The sequence below is a fragment of the Octopus sinensis genome, linkage group LG3, assembly GCF_006345805.1.
Source record: "Octopus sinensis linkage group LG3, ASM634580v1, whole genome shotgun sequence".
In the NCBI taxonomy this organism is placed as follows: Eukaryota; Metazoa; Mollusca; class Cephalopoda; order Octopoda; family Octopodidae; genus Octopus; species Octopus sinensis.
This window is the reverse complement of record NC_042999.1, coordinates 37257500-37271506: the sequence shown is the minus strand read 5'-3', so window position 1 is coordinate 37271506 and position 14007 is coordinate 37257500. Positions and strand designations below refer to the sequence as shown.

At 40.3% G+C, this 14007-nt stretch overlaps 1 protein-coding gene across 6 annotated transcripts in view; it reads right to left on the bottom strand.

Annotated features, from left to right (window-relative positions):
- The window catches only part of LOC115209388 (calpain-11-like), a 163890-nt gene that overhangs the window by 76647 nt on the left and 73236 nt on the right, over window positions 1–14007 (bottom strand). For all 6 annotated transcript variants that reach the window (XM_036500939.1, XM_036500941.1, XM_036500937.1 and 3 more), the window contains 3 exons: window positions 13138–13297; window positions 9889–10066; window positions 6744–6827 (listed from right to left, as the gene is read on the bottom strand). In XM_036500939.1, coding sequence (XP_036356832.1) covers window positions 6744–6827; window positions 9889–10066; window positions 13138–13297 — 422 coding nt within the window. The remainder of the gene's footprint in view (window positions 1–6743; window positions 6828–9888; window positions 10067–13137; window positions 13298–14007) is intronic.

Below are 14007 nucleotides of genomic sequence, written 5' to 3'. Positions count from 1 at the left end.
TGAGTTCAAATTCCGCAGAGGTCGACTTTGCTTTCCATCCTTTATGGGTTGATAAATTAAGTACCAGTTACGCACTGGGGTCGATGTAATCGACTTAATCCCTTTGTCTGTCCTTATTTATCCCCTCTATGTTTAGCCCCTTGCGGGCAATAAAGAAATAAGAATCGTTAGCATACTGAGTAAAATGCTACGTTCTGAGTTTAAATTCCGCCTAGGTCAACTTAGTACCAGTTGAGCACAGGGGTCGATGTAACCGACTAAGCCCCTTCCCCGAAACTGCTGGACTTGTGCCAAAATTTAAAGCCAACATCTATGTTTAAATAAATATCTTTCTATAAAATTCACTTGTTGGTGAAATGATAATTATTCTAAAACATACTATGGGCATTAATTGGTTAAAATAGTAAACTTGAAGTGGTATAGACAAAATCCTTAGAGCATCAGACAAGCTATCTTGCGGTATTTCGGTTGTTTACATTCTGAGTTGAAATCCCGCTGGAGTCAATTTCGCTTTGCATACCCCCAGATCCGATAAAATAAACTACCAGTCAAATACTGGGCCAATATGACCGACTTTTCCGTTCCCTCCAGATTTCTGGCCTTGTGTCTATCTTATCAAATATACAATAAACTAGAACACGAATCAAAAGAAAAAAATATCCTGACATTTTTATAGCTTATGTATTTATTATAAATTTCTCACTACTAGAATAACTGTGCTTGAGTGTGATGATGGTTGCTCGAGTTTGAAATTGACTGTATGAGTGTGAGAATGACTAATTTATTGTTAGAATGACCGTTTGGGATTGAGAATGATACTACTTTAGTGTGAGAATGAGACTCTACTTGAGTGTGAAAATTACTGTTTGAGTGTAAGAATGACTCAGCTTGTATGCGCAGACTTTGCATTTAAAGCAGTTTTGCTAAGTTGATTCATATGTGGAAGCACGTCGGTTACGACGACGAGGGTTCCGGTTGATCCGAATCAACGGAACAGCCTGCTCGTGAAATTAACGTGTAAGTGGCTGAGCACTCCACAGACACGTGCACCCTTAACGTAGTTCTCGGGGATATTCAGCGTGACACAGAGAGTGACAAGGCCGGCCCCTTAAAATACAGGCACAACAGAAACAGGAAGTAAGAGAAAGTTGTGGTGAAAGAGTACAGCAGGGATCACCACCATCCCCTGCCGGAGCCTCGTGGAGCTTTTAGGTGTTTTCGCTCAATAAGCACTCACAACGCCCGGTCTGGGAATCGAAACCGCGATCCTATGACCGCGAGTCCGCTGCCCTAACCACTGGGCCATTGCGCCTCCACAGTTGATTCATAAAGGCCATAAAATTAAATTAGCTCTGCCAGTAAATAAGTTTGTCCAATGTTTCAAAGCATAGCTTTCCGTCAGAAAACAAAACAAAAAAAAAAAACGATCGTTCTCTAATATTAGAATTCCTTCTTCAATGCATTATGAATTTATGAATCTATTCAAGTTTGTTAACTGCGACGTGTGTGTGTGTGTGTGTGTGTGTGTGTGCGTGTGTGTTTGTGTGTGTGTGTGTGTGTGTGTGTGTGTGTGTTTGTGTGTGTGTGTGTGTGTTTGTGTGTGTGTGTGTGTGTGTGTGTTTGTGTGTGTGGTGTGTGTGTTTGTGTGTGTGTGTGTGTTTGTGTGTGTGTGTGTGTGTTTGTGTGTTTGTGTGTGTGTGTGTGTGCGTGTGTGTTTGTGTGTGTGTGTTTGTGTGTGTGTGTGTTTGTGTGTGTGTTTGTGTGTGTGTGTGTGTGTTTGTTTTGTGTGTGTTGGTTCAAACTATGAATTTTTCTCGGTCTCACGTGATTTTCCCTTAATAGATTGCTTTAGGTACGTTGGAATGTAGTTTTTAGTCCAACAATAAACCTCGGTATTCATATCTACCTTTAGGTTTCATTATATCTTTTGTAGCCTTGTCACTCACACAAAAGCTTAACAATTCTGCGTTTCTATTTCTATAGGATTCCAGCACCTGACTTCTTTTGTTTGTTTGTTTGTTTTTATAGTGTGTAAAGATTTAAGCAGAAATACCTTGTCTGTTGCTGGTCCATGTTGTTAATTTCTATGAATTTTACTTTCCGGTTGTAGTTCTTGTTAGTCACTTAGCCCCATGTAAGCCTTGGTTGAACAGACCTATGATTAAGGGCATTCCAGCTATGATCGTCAAGTATTATTCCCCCGCTTCTTATATCTTAGGGACTAAAATATCGCAGTCTGTCGGTCTAATGTCTCTCTCTCTCTCTCTCTCTCTCTCTCTCTCTCTCTCTCTCTCTCTCTCTCTCTCTCTCTCTCTGTATGGACGGACTGACAGACGGATGGATGGATGGATGGATGGATGGCAAAGAAAATTTATCTTAAGATACTCAAAAACGATGAGCTGACAGAATCGCTAGCACGCCGGACAAAATTCTTAGCGACATTTCGTACGTCTTTACATTCTAAGTTCAGATTCCGCCAAGGTCAACGTTGCTTTTCTTCCTTTCGGCGTTGCTAAAATAAGTACCCTTTCAGTACTAATGAAAGTCAGAATTCGTGACAGACGAACTGTAGACAGAAACTTCGCTAGCTAAGAAGTTGATCAGTAGAAAAACAAAAGGGACTTTCGGTAGGAGAAGAAAAAAAAGAATGTCAACAGTGAGTGTGAAACGAATCTGAGTGAACTAAACAGAAATAGCTGGCGACTTAAGCCCTGATGTGCGTAAAGTAATAAACCTTTGATAAAAATTAGTGCCATGAAGTTAGACATTCAAATTCTTAGCTGGGCCAAATTGTCTGCATGCGCTACAGGAATATCATTCTGCCGGTACTTCTGTACCAAAGTTGATATTTACATAATATTTATTTTTCTTTACTACCCACAAGGGGCTAAACATAGAGAGGACAAACAAGGACGGACAAAGGGATTATGTCGATTACATTGACCCCAGTGCGTAACTGGTACTTAATTTATCGACCCCGAAAGGATGAAAGGTAAAATCGACCTCGGCGGAATTTGAACTCGAACGTAACGGCAGACGAAATATGGCTACGCATTTCGCCCGGCGTGCTAACGTTTCTGCCAGCTCGCCGCCTTCCATATTTACATAATATTGTTGTGTGTGTTGGGCAGGATTCGTGACAGACGAACTGCCACGAATCCTGCGGGTTAGCTAGGAAGTTGGTCAGCAGCAACAAAAAAAAAGGGACTTCCGGTAGGAGAAGAAAAACAAAAGAATGTCAACAGTGTTAAACGAATCTGAATGAACTAAACAGAAATAACTGGCGACTTAAGTCCTGATGTAGTAATAAATAAATCTTTGATAAATGTATTCTCATCTCCACTAGTTTGCGTATAGCTTAAAAAAGCTATAGTAAGGTCGATGATATTGACTCATCCCCTCCGTCTATTATAGGCCTTGTGCCTATAATAGAAAGAATTTTACTATCGTAAGATAGTCGCAGATCAAAAGTGCTTGTAACACTGCAATTATGTAATTGTTTCCGGCTCTCTAAATATTGATTTCAAATTTTGGCACAAGGCCAGCAACTTCGGAGAAAGGGATAAGTCGATTACATCGACTCCAGTGTTCACCTGGTACTTATTTTATCGGCTCTGAAAGGGATGAAAGGCAAATTCGACCTCGGTGGAATTTGAACTCAGAACGTAAAGACTGATGAAATGCCGCTAAGCATTTTGCCTGGCACGGTAACGATTCTGCCAGTTCGCCGCCTTCAGCTCTCTAAATATTGATTTCAAATTTTGGCACAAGGCCAACAATTTCGGTGGAGAGGGCAAATCGATTACATCGACCCCCGTGCTCCACTGGTACTTATTTTATCGAACCTGAAAGGATGAAGGGCAAAGTCGACCTCAGTAGCATTTGAACCCACGGCTCTCTAAATATTAAAGCTCATTAATAAGGCAAAGAGTTGGAACATATATCTGTAGTTGAAATAAGTGTGTGTAATGATGCACCAGCAAGAATAACTACTACACATGGATGGAAGCACTCCGTCGGTTACGACGACGAGGGTTCCGGTTGATCCGAATCAACGGAACAGCCTGCTCATGAAATTAACGTGTAAGTGGCTGAGCACTCCACAAACACGTGCACCCTTAACGTAGTTCTCGGGGATATTCAGCGTGACACAGAGAGTGACAAGGCCGGCCCTTTGAAATACAGGTACAACAGAAACAGGAAGTAAGAGTGAGAGAAAGTTGTGGTGAAAGAGTACAGCAGGGATCACCACCATCCCCTGCCGGAGCCTCGTGGAGCTTTTAGGTGTTTTCGCTCAATAAACACTCACAACGCCCGATCTGGGAATCGAAACCGCGATCCTATGACCGCGAGTCCGCTGCCCTAACCACTGGGTCATTGCGCCTCCACTACTACTACACATACCAGTATAACAACCCGTTTGGAAGTAAAATAGTTACACATTCTTAAATTCATGATCTTAACTGAAACTTCAATGAGTAAACGGAATTTAAATGAGTCACTGTGCTAAAATCAAAACAAAATAAGAAATAAACGATCAAAAAATGATCGATGAATTAACAGTAGAATGGAGATCGATTTAGAGCAAGAAATATAAAAATCAGAACCAAGTCTGAAAATCGGTTGTGTCCACTTAACCTGTCTTGTATCACATGTCATCCTTGGTGTCCACACATCGTATATGATACACATTCCCGATTTTTCAACCTCCAGAGTAACTTATAATTTATTAAAGGAAAGCTTTATATTACTCAGAACGTATGAAACAAGGGATAACTAAAAACTTATGAAAATGATTTGTATGGGGCAAAGGGTTAGAACTATGGATACTTCTTTTGCGCAACTAATGTCTAACAGAAAGCCATGAACGTCACTGAGTTTTGTTTTACTCCAGTATAAATTTATCAAGAATTTTCAATTAAAGCTGTTCGACTCCATCCAGCTGTCCTCTCTCACTTATCTTTGTAGGGTTATTTGGAATTAAAGATACTCAAAAACTCGGTCACAGCACAGTACAGGAATAAATGTAGTAGTAGTAGTAGTAGTAGCGACGGCGGTGGTGGTGACGGTGGTGGTGACGGTGGTGGTGGTGATGGTGTGATGGTAGTGGTGGTGTGGTGGTGGTGGTGGTGGTGAAAGTGCTGGTGGAGGTGCTGGTGGTGGTGATGGTGTGGTGGTAGTGGTGGTGGTGGTAGTGATGGCGTGATGGTGGTGGTGGTGGTGTTGTGGTGGTGATGGTGGTGATGCTGCTGCTGGTCCTGGCGTCGGCAGTAGTAGTAGTAGTAGTAGTAGTAGTAGTAGTTGTTGTTGATGTCGTAACCACTATAATTTTTGATAGTAGATCCTGAAACTATTTAATCTATTCGCTGTCAAATGGTTTAAATTCGCGTAGTCTTCGGATGATTTTCTTGGTTTTACTAATCTTATAAAAATCAAGATATTTCAGCCAAAAATAGGTACGACAATTTTAAACTGTATAGTCTTGATTAAAAACATCAGTCATTTTACCCGTAATCCACCTTAACTTCAAGGTGATATGAAACCCTACTCAGTTACGGGAGCTAAGATGAAATCCTATCTTCCGGTAAAAAAAATATCCTGATGTCACGCGAACCAGTCAGTCAGTCTTGCTTACCTAAGGGTTAAATAGGCACTATACCTCGAGGGTAAGCTCGGGAGAGCAAGAGACTGCTTTTTTTTACTCTTTTACTTGTTTCAGTCATTTGACTGCGACCATGCTGGAGCACCGCCTTTAGTCGAGCAAATCGACCCCAGTACACTTATTCTTTGTAAGCCTAGTACTTATTCTATCGGTCTCTTTTGCCGAACCTCTAAGTTACGGGGATGTAAACACACCAGCATCGGTTGTCAAGCGGATGCTGGGGGACAAACACAGACACACAAACATACATACATACATACATACATAAATACATACATACATACATACATACATATAAATATATATATATATAATATATATATATATATATATATGACGGGCTTCTTTCAGTTTCCGTCTACCAAATCCACTAACAAAGCTTTGGTCGGCCCGAGGTTATTGTAGAAGACACTTGCCCAAGGTGTCACGCGGTGGGACTGAACCCGAAACCATGTGGCTGGTAAGCAAGTTACTTACCACACAGCCACTCCTACGCCTATAGCGGAATATTTTCCGACTCTTTACGTTCTGAGCTCAGATACCACCGAGTAAGCTTTGCCTTCATCCCCGCCTCCCTGGGGTCGATAAAATAAAAGACCCCCATCCACTCAAAATTAATGGCCTTGTACCAAAATTAGAAAGAAAATATCTAAGTAGTTTAATATTAAAACTTTCCTATATATCATATATCATCTAGTAGCGATACTTTTTAGTATAAATAATTCTTAATGTGTGGAGGCACATGGCCTAGTAGTTAGAGCAGCGGACTCGCGGTCAAGGGATCGCAGGTACGAATCTCAGACAGGGCGATGTGTGTGTTTATGAGCGAAACACCTAAGCTCCACGCGGCTCCGGCAGAAGGTAATGGCGAACTTTTGCTGACTCTTTCGCCACAACTTTCTCTCACTCTTTCCTCCTGCATCTTGCAGCTCACCTCTGACGGACCGGTGTCCCGTTCAGGTGGGGAACTTATATGCCAAGGAAACCGGAAAACCAGCCCTTATGAGCCAGGCACGGCTCGAGAAGGAACAAACTTCTTAATGAATGTTAGTTACATTGAGATTTGATGATAATTTCTTACCGTCGCAATTTTCGTGACAGCATACGCATGGCTTGTAACGAGACCTTCTTCGGTTTCTTGTTCTAGTGGCTGACCATCTTCTCCCTAAAAAGAAAGCAAAATTAAAATAGAATAAACAAAATGGGCAAACCAAAAACAATATGGGAAAAGTCCACAGAAATGGAAGCACTGAGAGGTAGCAACACCGGGGGACAACTGCAATCTATTGTCAAAGAGCGAAGCAGATGGAGATCTCTTGCTGACGACCTGGAGTTAAAGGATTAAGAAGATATGACTGACTGATGTGATTATGGTATGAAATTTTTTAACGATTTCGAGGCGGTCATTTTTTTTTTGCCAAATAAATACACGCACTATGTATTTTTTCTTCACTTCAGCATTATTATTATTATTGTTATTATTTTAGTGTCCTTTGTCTAAAACCTTTCGACACACATCTTGTGACCTCTTCAGCGAATCTCCCTCCCACGTGTCTTCTCCTGTTCTGTTTAGTCCATTCTGTCTTTCTATGGTGTGTATGCTTATCTGTGCATGCGATTGCGTCTGTATCTGTGTAAGTGTGCGTGCGTGTCAATATGTTTTGTGTGTGTGTGTTTTGTGTGTGTGTGTGTGTGTGTGTGTGTGTGTGCGTGTGTGTGTGTGTGTGCGAGTTTGCTTACCAAACTGTTTGTACCGGTGTCGGATCTTTACCTTTTGACCTACAGATTCAAAAAATAATTTTTTGTAACTAAACACTTTCAAACTTCGGACACTGGTCATATAAAACATCTTTTGCTCTTAGCATTTTTGAGAAAAATTTATATTTACGAAGTTATTTCACGTTAAAGTTCTCGTATTTCGGTAATTTCAACCAATCAATGACGTGTATTCAGCTGAATAAAATTACTACCGTTGTTTGTCAACAACAACTATCGGTGGTGTATTTTTCGTTTGTCACTTTTATTTATGACATCGTTCGTGTGTTTGTACTTTGACGTGAAATAACTTCTTAAATATAAGTTTTTCTCAAAAATGATAAGAGTAAAAGATAGTTTATATGACGCATTCTACCAGTGCCCGAAGTTTGAAAGTGTTTAGTTACAAAAAAATATTTTTTAAATCTGTAGGTCAAAAATTATTCTTTCATTTATTTATTTATTTATTTATTTATTTATTTCTCTGTTGTTTTTCTTTCTCATGTGGACCGGATATTTAGAGGTCATGAATTTGGCATAGAGAGAACGAAGGATCTGGACCTTATTATTCCTTGTTTCCAGCCAGAGTTCTGTGTCTAAAACCGTTAGCCTATAGTTAGGGTGCTTGCTAGGGTAATCTACTGTTACTTTAACACTCTGGCTGATGGAGTTAGCTATTTGCTGGATGCTCTGCTACTCGCACCTACCGTATGTGTGACCATTTTCCTAACCCAGCCGTAGTTTTCGAGGGTCCGTATAGCTCTGGTCCACCCGACCCATGTTTCTCTCTCTCTCTCTCTCTCTCTCTCTCTCTCTCTCTCTCTCTCTCTCTCTCTCTCTCTCTATCTATCTATCTATCTATCTAGGGCCATTAAAGTTACAGTGAGGGGTGTCTCCTTCTTACTGATCTAGAGGAGCAGAAACTACTTGTGGGATACAACCTCCTTTGTTGAAAGGTAGAGTTTTCGGATAAATGCAGCTCGCATCCTATGACTTATTTCTCTATTGCCCACAAGAGGCTAAACATAGAGGGGAAAAACAAGGACAGACAAAAGGATTAAATCAATTGGTGGTGGTACAGCTGCTGCTGCTGCTGATGATGATGATGTTTCTGTGCGTATTGTTGTTGCCAGTATTGCTTGTGTTTGTTTGCATATTTACATCGTTATTTTTGTTGTTGTTGTTACTACCCCTATAATTATCGTTATAACTACGGTTATTGTTGCTGTTGGGTGTTATTTAAGGCGACGAGCTGGCAGAATCGTTTGCACTCCGGGCGAAATGTGTAGCCGTATTTCGTCTGCTGGTACGTTCTGAGTTCAAATTCCGCCGAGGTTGACTTTGCCTTCCATCCTTTCGGGGTCGATAAATTAAGTACCAGTTGCGCACTGGAGTCGATGTAATCTACTTAATACCTATGTCTTGTCCTTGTTTGTCCCCTCTGTGTTTATCCCCTTGTGGGTAGTAAAGAAACAGGTATTTCGTCTACCGTTACGTTCTGAGTTCAAATTCCGCCGAGGTCGACTTTGCCTTTCATCCTTTCGGGGTCGATTAAATAAGTACCAGTTACGCACTGGGGTCGGTGTAATCAGCTTAATCCGTTTGTCTGTCCTTGTTTGTCCCCTCTATGTTTAGCCCCTTGTGGACAATAAAGAAATAAGAAACGTTAGCGAAACGACCCACGTTACACGACGATTATAGAAATGTTCGGGGGTAAGAGTCTAATGCTTTAAGGATACATAAAAAGTGATGGTTCAAGAAAGTTGGTTAAAATTGACGGTAAATTGAATAGTGTCAAATACATCCAGTTGCTGAAGGACAATTTCATACCAATCTTAGATGAAAGTGAGACTTTTCAGCATGATGGAGCTCCATACTACAGACTGCGTGCAACACAACAGAGTCTGGTTGATGAAGGTGTTACCGAATGGAAAGAATAGCCAGCTCAAAGCCCTGACTTAAATATCATTGAGCAAATGGAGACAGAACTAAAGAGAGGAGTTCGTCAGAAGAATCCACACAATCTTGAAGAATTGTAGGAGCTCAGCCACAGAGAATGGCATTTCATACCTGTGAAGATGGCGAAGGATTTTGTAGGCATCTCTTGCCAGGCACACAGAAGCAATTATTCAAGCTAATGGAAGCCGCACGTAATATTAACAATGTACAGAAACTTCTTGTAATGAATTTTCATTATAGACATTTTTTTCTGTTTTAAAACACTGTTTCTTGATTGGTTTATGAGGAAGCCGAAAACTTTTGCACGGCCATTTTTTGGTGATCGTTTCGCATCTTTCCCTCTCATTCAAAACCCCTACTTCAAAAGATTAGGTGTGGAAATAACTCAATGTTTCATCTGTAAAAAACGCAATGCGGAACATTCACTTATAAGTTGGCAGTTAATACAAATTTACAATAATTTAAAGTCGTCTAAGACTTTTGCACGGTAGTGTAATATAGATTTTACTTACGTGGACCAGCACTCCAATCATCGTGTCCATTTTCCACATTTTATTAATTATTTCAAAAAGCTCTTTTGGAGTTCTTTTTTCCTTCTTCAAAATTATTTTCTCAGACAAACCCCCTGTCATATCTGCTAAAGCGTTGTGCACTAAACCGCCTGTAAGGTTCTGGTAGCATCCATTCAATCTAGAGTAAATTGATGCAATCAAATATGAAAGGAAATAGGGTTAGTTTCTAACTGAAGATTTTGGATATAATTGTTATGATTATGACGTATATTTGCCATTTAAATATGGCTAACCCCTAAGGGTGGATGCTACTGTAGTTTGTAGCCCCAGGAGGACACCTCCTCCAGCTGGCTATAGACACACTTTCTGTGCCCTATCAGTATTTGCAAAGGGAAGCCATCTTTCCCGTCTCCAACTTATGATTTGTGAAGGGAACCTACTTTTCATCGACAACTGTGATTGTCACATGCCGATGATGGCTCAATACTCAGAAACTCGAGTCCGTGTGTATCATAAGTTGGAGACGGGATGGATGGCTTTCCTTTGCAAATACTGATAGGGCACAGAAAGTGTGTCTATAGCCAGCTGGAGGAGGTGTCCTCCTGGAGCTACAAACTACAGTAGCATCCACCCTTAGGGATTAGCCATATTTAAATGGCAAATGTACGTCACGATGTGTTGCAGCTACTATTTATAGCACGCTCTAAGATTTATTATTGCTTGTTATGATTAAATTCTGTGGAAAAACCATAGAAAATAAAGGATACGTTACTATTTGTGTACGAGATATATTTTTAATTATCTCTGCATAGTTTGGAAACTTATATATAAATATTTATAAATATGTATATCTGCATATACACACACGCACACACAAATATATATATATATACATGTACAGCATCGATCTTCCAGAACCTTTGGTTCTAAGTTCATTCCAGATAGCTGACTTTTTTACGAATCGGGGTGGGGGTCACACACTCAATAATACAATTACTAAATTTACTTAAATAATAAAATAAAATAAAAGTACCTGTAATTAAGTTTATTAACACTATACTGTACGAGGTACAAAAGCATACTCAATATAGGTAAATTGAGTGGGTCTGTTTTTGATATCATCTCAAACAATGTATTACTGTAGATGGCATATAACTGGCCAAAATGTAACACGCACCCTCTCTCTCTCTCTCTCTCTCTCTCTCTCTCTCTCTCTCTCTCTTCTCTCTCTCTCTCTTTGTATCTTTGTGTGTGTGTCGTGTGTGTAGTGGCTATCGGGAAGTGACCTCAATCACTAATTCAATATACGATGAAACTCAATAGGGGCTCCGGTTGACAGTGCTTGCTCTGGACGCCTATCTAAAATTACAGATCCGCAGCTATGGATATATAGACTCACTGCCTTGTATGACAAAGCTAGAGAGTAAACATTATCAGAAATTAGATTGAAGCCCCCCGCCGCCCGAAGTTGTCCGATGTTCGACACGATTATTTTCCAGGAGCTAAAAATAGTTCTCAGCTCTCCTTTGGACTACACTAGCTATGTCGAGAAAGGTATCCCGACGTCTAGGCAGCCCAGAATCTCCATAAATGAGCCTAGACTTGTATCAGTCCTAATGTGGAAAGCGCAACTGCAGCACAAGATGTGATTTCATCTATTGTATTTGGCTGCAGCAATTCAAATCCTGAATGTCAAACCAAGAAAAATAATCTAAAATTTTGGTTCAAAACTGTTTTATTAAACATAACAGTATTGTTCTCTGTCAAATATACAGCACAATATAAAGCGCAATTTTAAAGAAAGATTTGAAGATTTCAAATTTGGCATAAGACCAGCAATTTCAGGAGAGGGGCTAAGTCGATTACATTGACCTCAGAGTTCAGCTGGTACTTATTTTAGCGACCCCGAAAGGATGAAAGGCAAAGTTGACTCTTGTGGAATTTGAAATTAGAACGTAAAGACAGACAAAATGCCGATAAGCATTTTGCCCGGCACGGTAACGATTCAGGTAGCTTGCCGCGTTAAAGAGATTTAAAGATTGAGAGATTAAATTAGTCAGTCATCAGAAGAAAGTATCTAAAGATAAAAACATCTTCCTTTCTTGATTTCTCAACTACTGATGAAGTTGTAGAGATACCGTCGTGCATATGACATGACTTTGGAGCATCTTAAATGTGGTGAAATCCATTTCCTTTCAGGAATACCAAAAATATCAATGTCATATAAAAGTCGAAATATTATAAAGCAAAGATGTTTCAGAAAAACCTAACATTGTATGACTTATACATAATTATTTCTTAGTTTGCAGTATTCTTCTTTTTTAATACAGGTTTCGAGCTTTGACATAGGGCTAGCAGTTTCAGGGAAGGCGTTATGTCTCTTACATCGATCCAGTGTTCAACCGGCACTCATTTTATCAACACCCGAAAAGATGAAAGACAAAGTCGACCGCAAAGGAATTTGAATTCAGAACGCAAAGATGGACGAAATCTTTTAAGCATTTCGCCCGACATGTTCCCTATTTTGAGAGCTCATCGCCTTCTTCGTTTTTTTTGTTTGTTTTTTTTTTAGTATTGCCTTAAATTAAGGCGGCGAGCTGGCAAAAATGTTACCGCACCGGGTACAATGCTTAGCAGCATTTCGTCCGTTTTTACGTTCTGAGTTCAAATTCCACCGAGATCGGCTTTGCTTTTCATCCTTTCGGAGTCAATAAAATAAGGGCCAGTTGAACACTGGGGTCGACGTAGCCCCTTCCCCGAAACTACCAAAATTTGAAACCAATATTGCCTTAAATTTGATTAGCAGGCGTGGTTTTACTTCGTGACAATAAGGTTTCATGTTCGATTTCACTAAATGACACATTGGGTAAGTGTCTCTTCCACCACAGCCTAGTGTCTACCGAAGACTTGTAAGAGAAATTTGATCGATAGAAACTGTAACTCTCTCTGAGGGATCGATTCTGTTCTTGGATGGTAGACTAAACTATAGCCAAATGCAACACCAGCGTCACCTCGTCCTTTGATAACTTTAACAGAGTCCACTATGTTGCAAGCATTTCGTTAAAGTCTTTGATTTGAGGATAACTCACCCCATTTATCATCGCCACCACCATCCTTATCTAAGAAACCTTGAAAATGATCATGAGCGGCGCTATCCTTCCCCTTTTGTCAAAGCCTTTAAAAAGAAGGTCTCATAATTTCTTTAAGCCTAAAAATCGCATCATGTATAATAAAAAGTACGTTTCTTACTTTGCATATGCCTTCTCTACTAAAGGACTCCAAAATTCATCTGGTTCTTCTATGTTGCGGCAATAGACAAGTTTTCCAGTCCCTCGGTTTACAGGAAGTCGATCATCCACAAGAACTTCGACCCATTTTCCGAATCGCCAAAACCGGAAATGGAATATACCTTAATAAATGACAAATGTGTTTTTATTTTATTAACAAAGCATAATAATAACCTGCATTTAAAACGATATTTAGTAACGCAACCCTCTAACTCCGTGGTTCTTAGCTGGGATCCATATTGCCTCTAGGGTCCATATAAGATTTTGCTGTTAAAATTTATGAGCCATACTTCTACAATACTCAAAATATCTTAAGAATTTATTTTATACAATTCCTTATGGATGGAAGCACTCCGTAGGTTACGACGACGAGGGTTCCGGTTGATCCGATCAACGGAACAGCCTGCTCGTGAAATTAACGTGTAAGTGGCTGAACACTCCACAGACACGTGCACCCTTAACGTAGTTCTCGGGGATATTCAGCGTGACACAGAGAGTGACAAGGCCGGCCCTTTGAAATACAGGTACAACAGAAACAGGAAGTAAGAGTGAGAGAAAGTTGTGGTGAAAGAGTACAGCAGGGATCACCACCATCCCCTGCCGGAGCCTCGTGGAGCTTTTAGATGTTTTCGCTTAATAAACACTCACAACGCCCGGTCTGGGAATCGAAACCGCGATCCTACGACCGCGAGTCCGCTGCCCTAACCACTGGGCCATTGCGCCTCCACAATTCCTTATAATATTTAATAATAAGATATAATAGGATTTTTTTAAACATTGAATGCCTATGAGTGTGCACCCGAGTAAAATACGAACTATAAGGGATCCACTC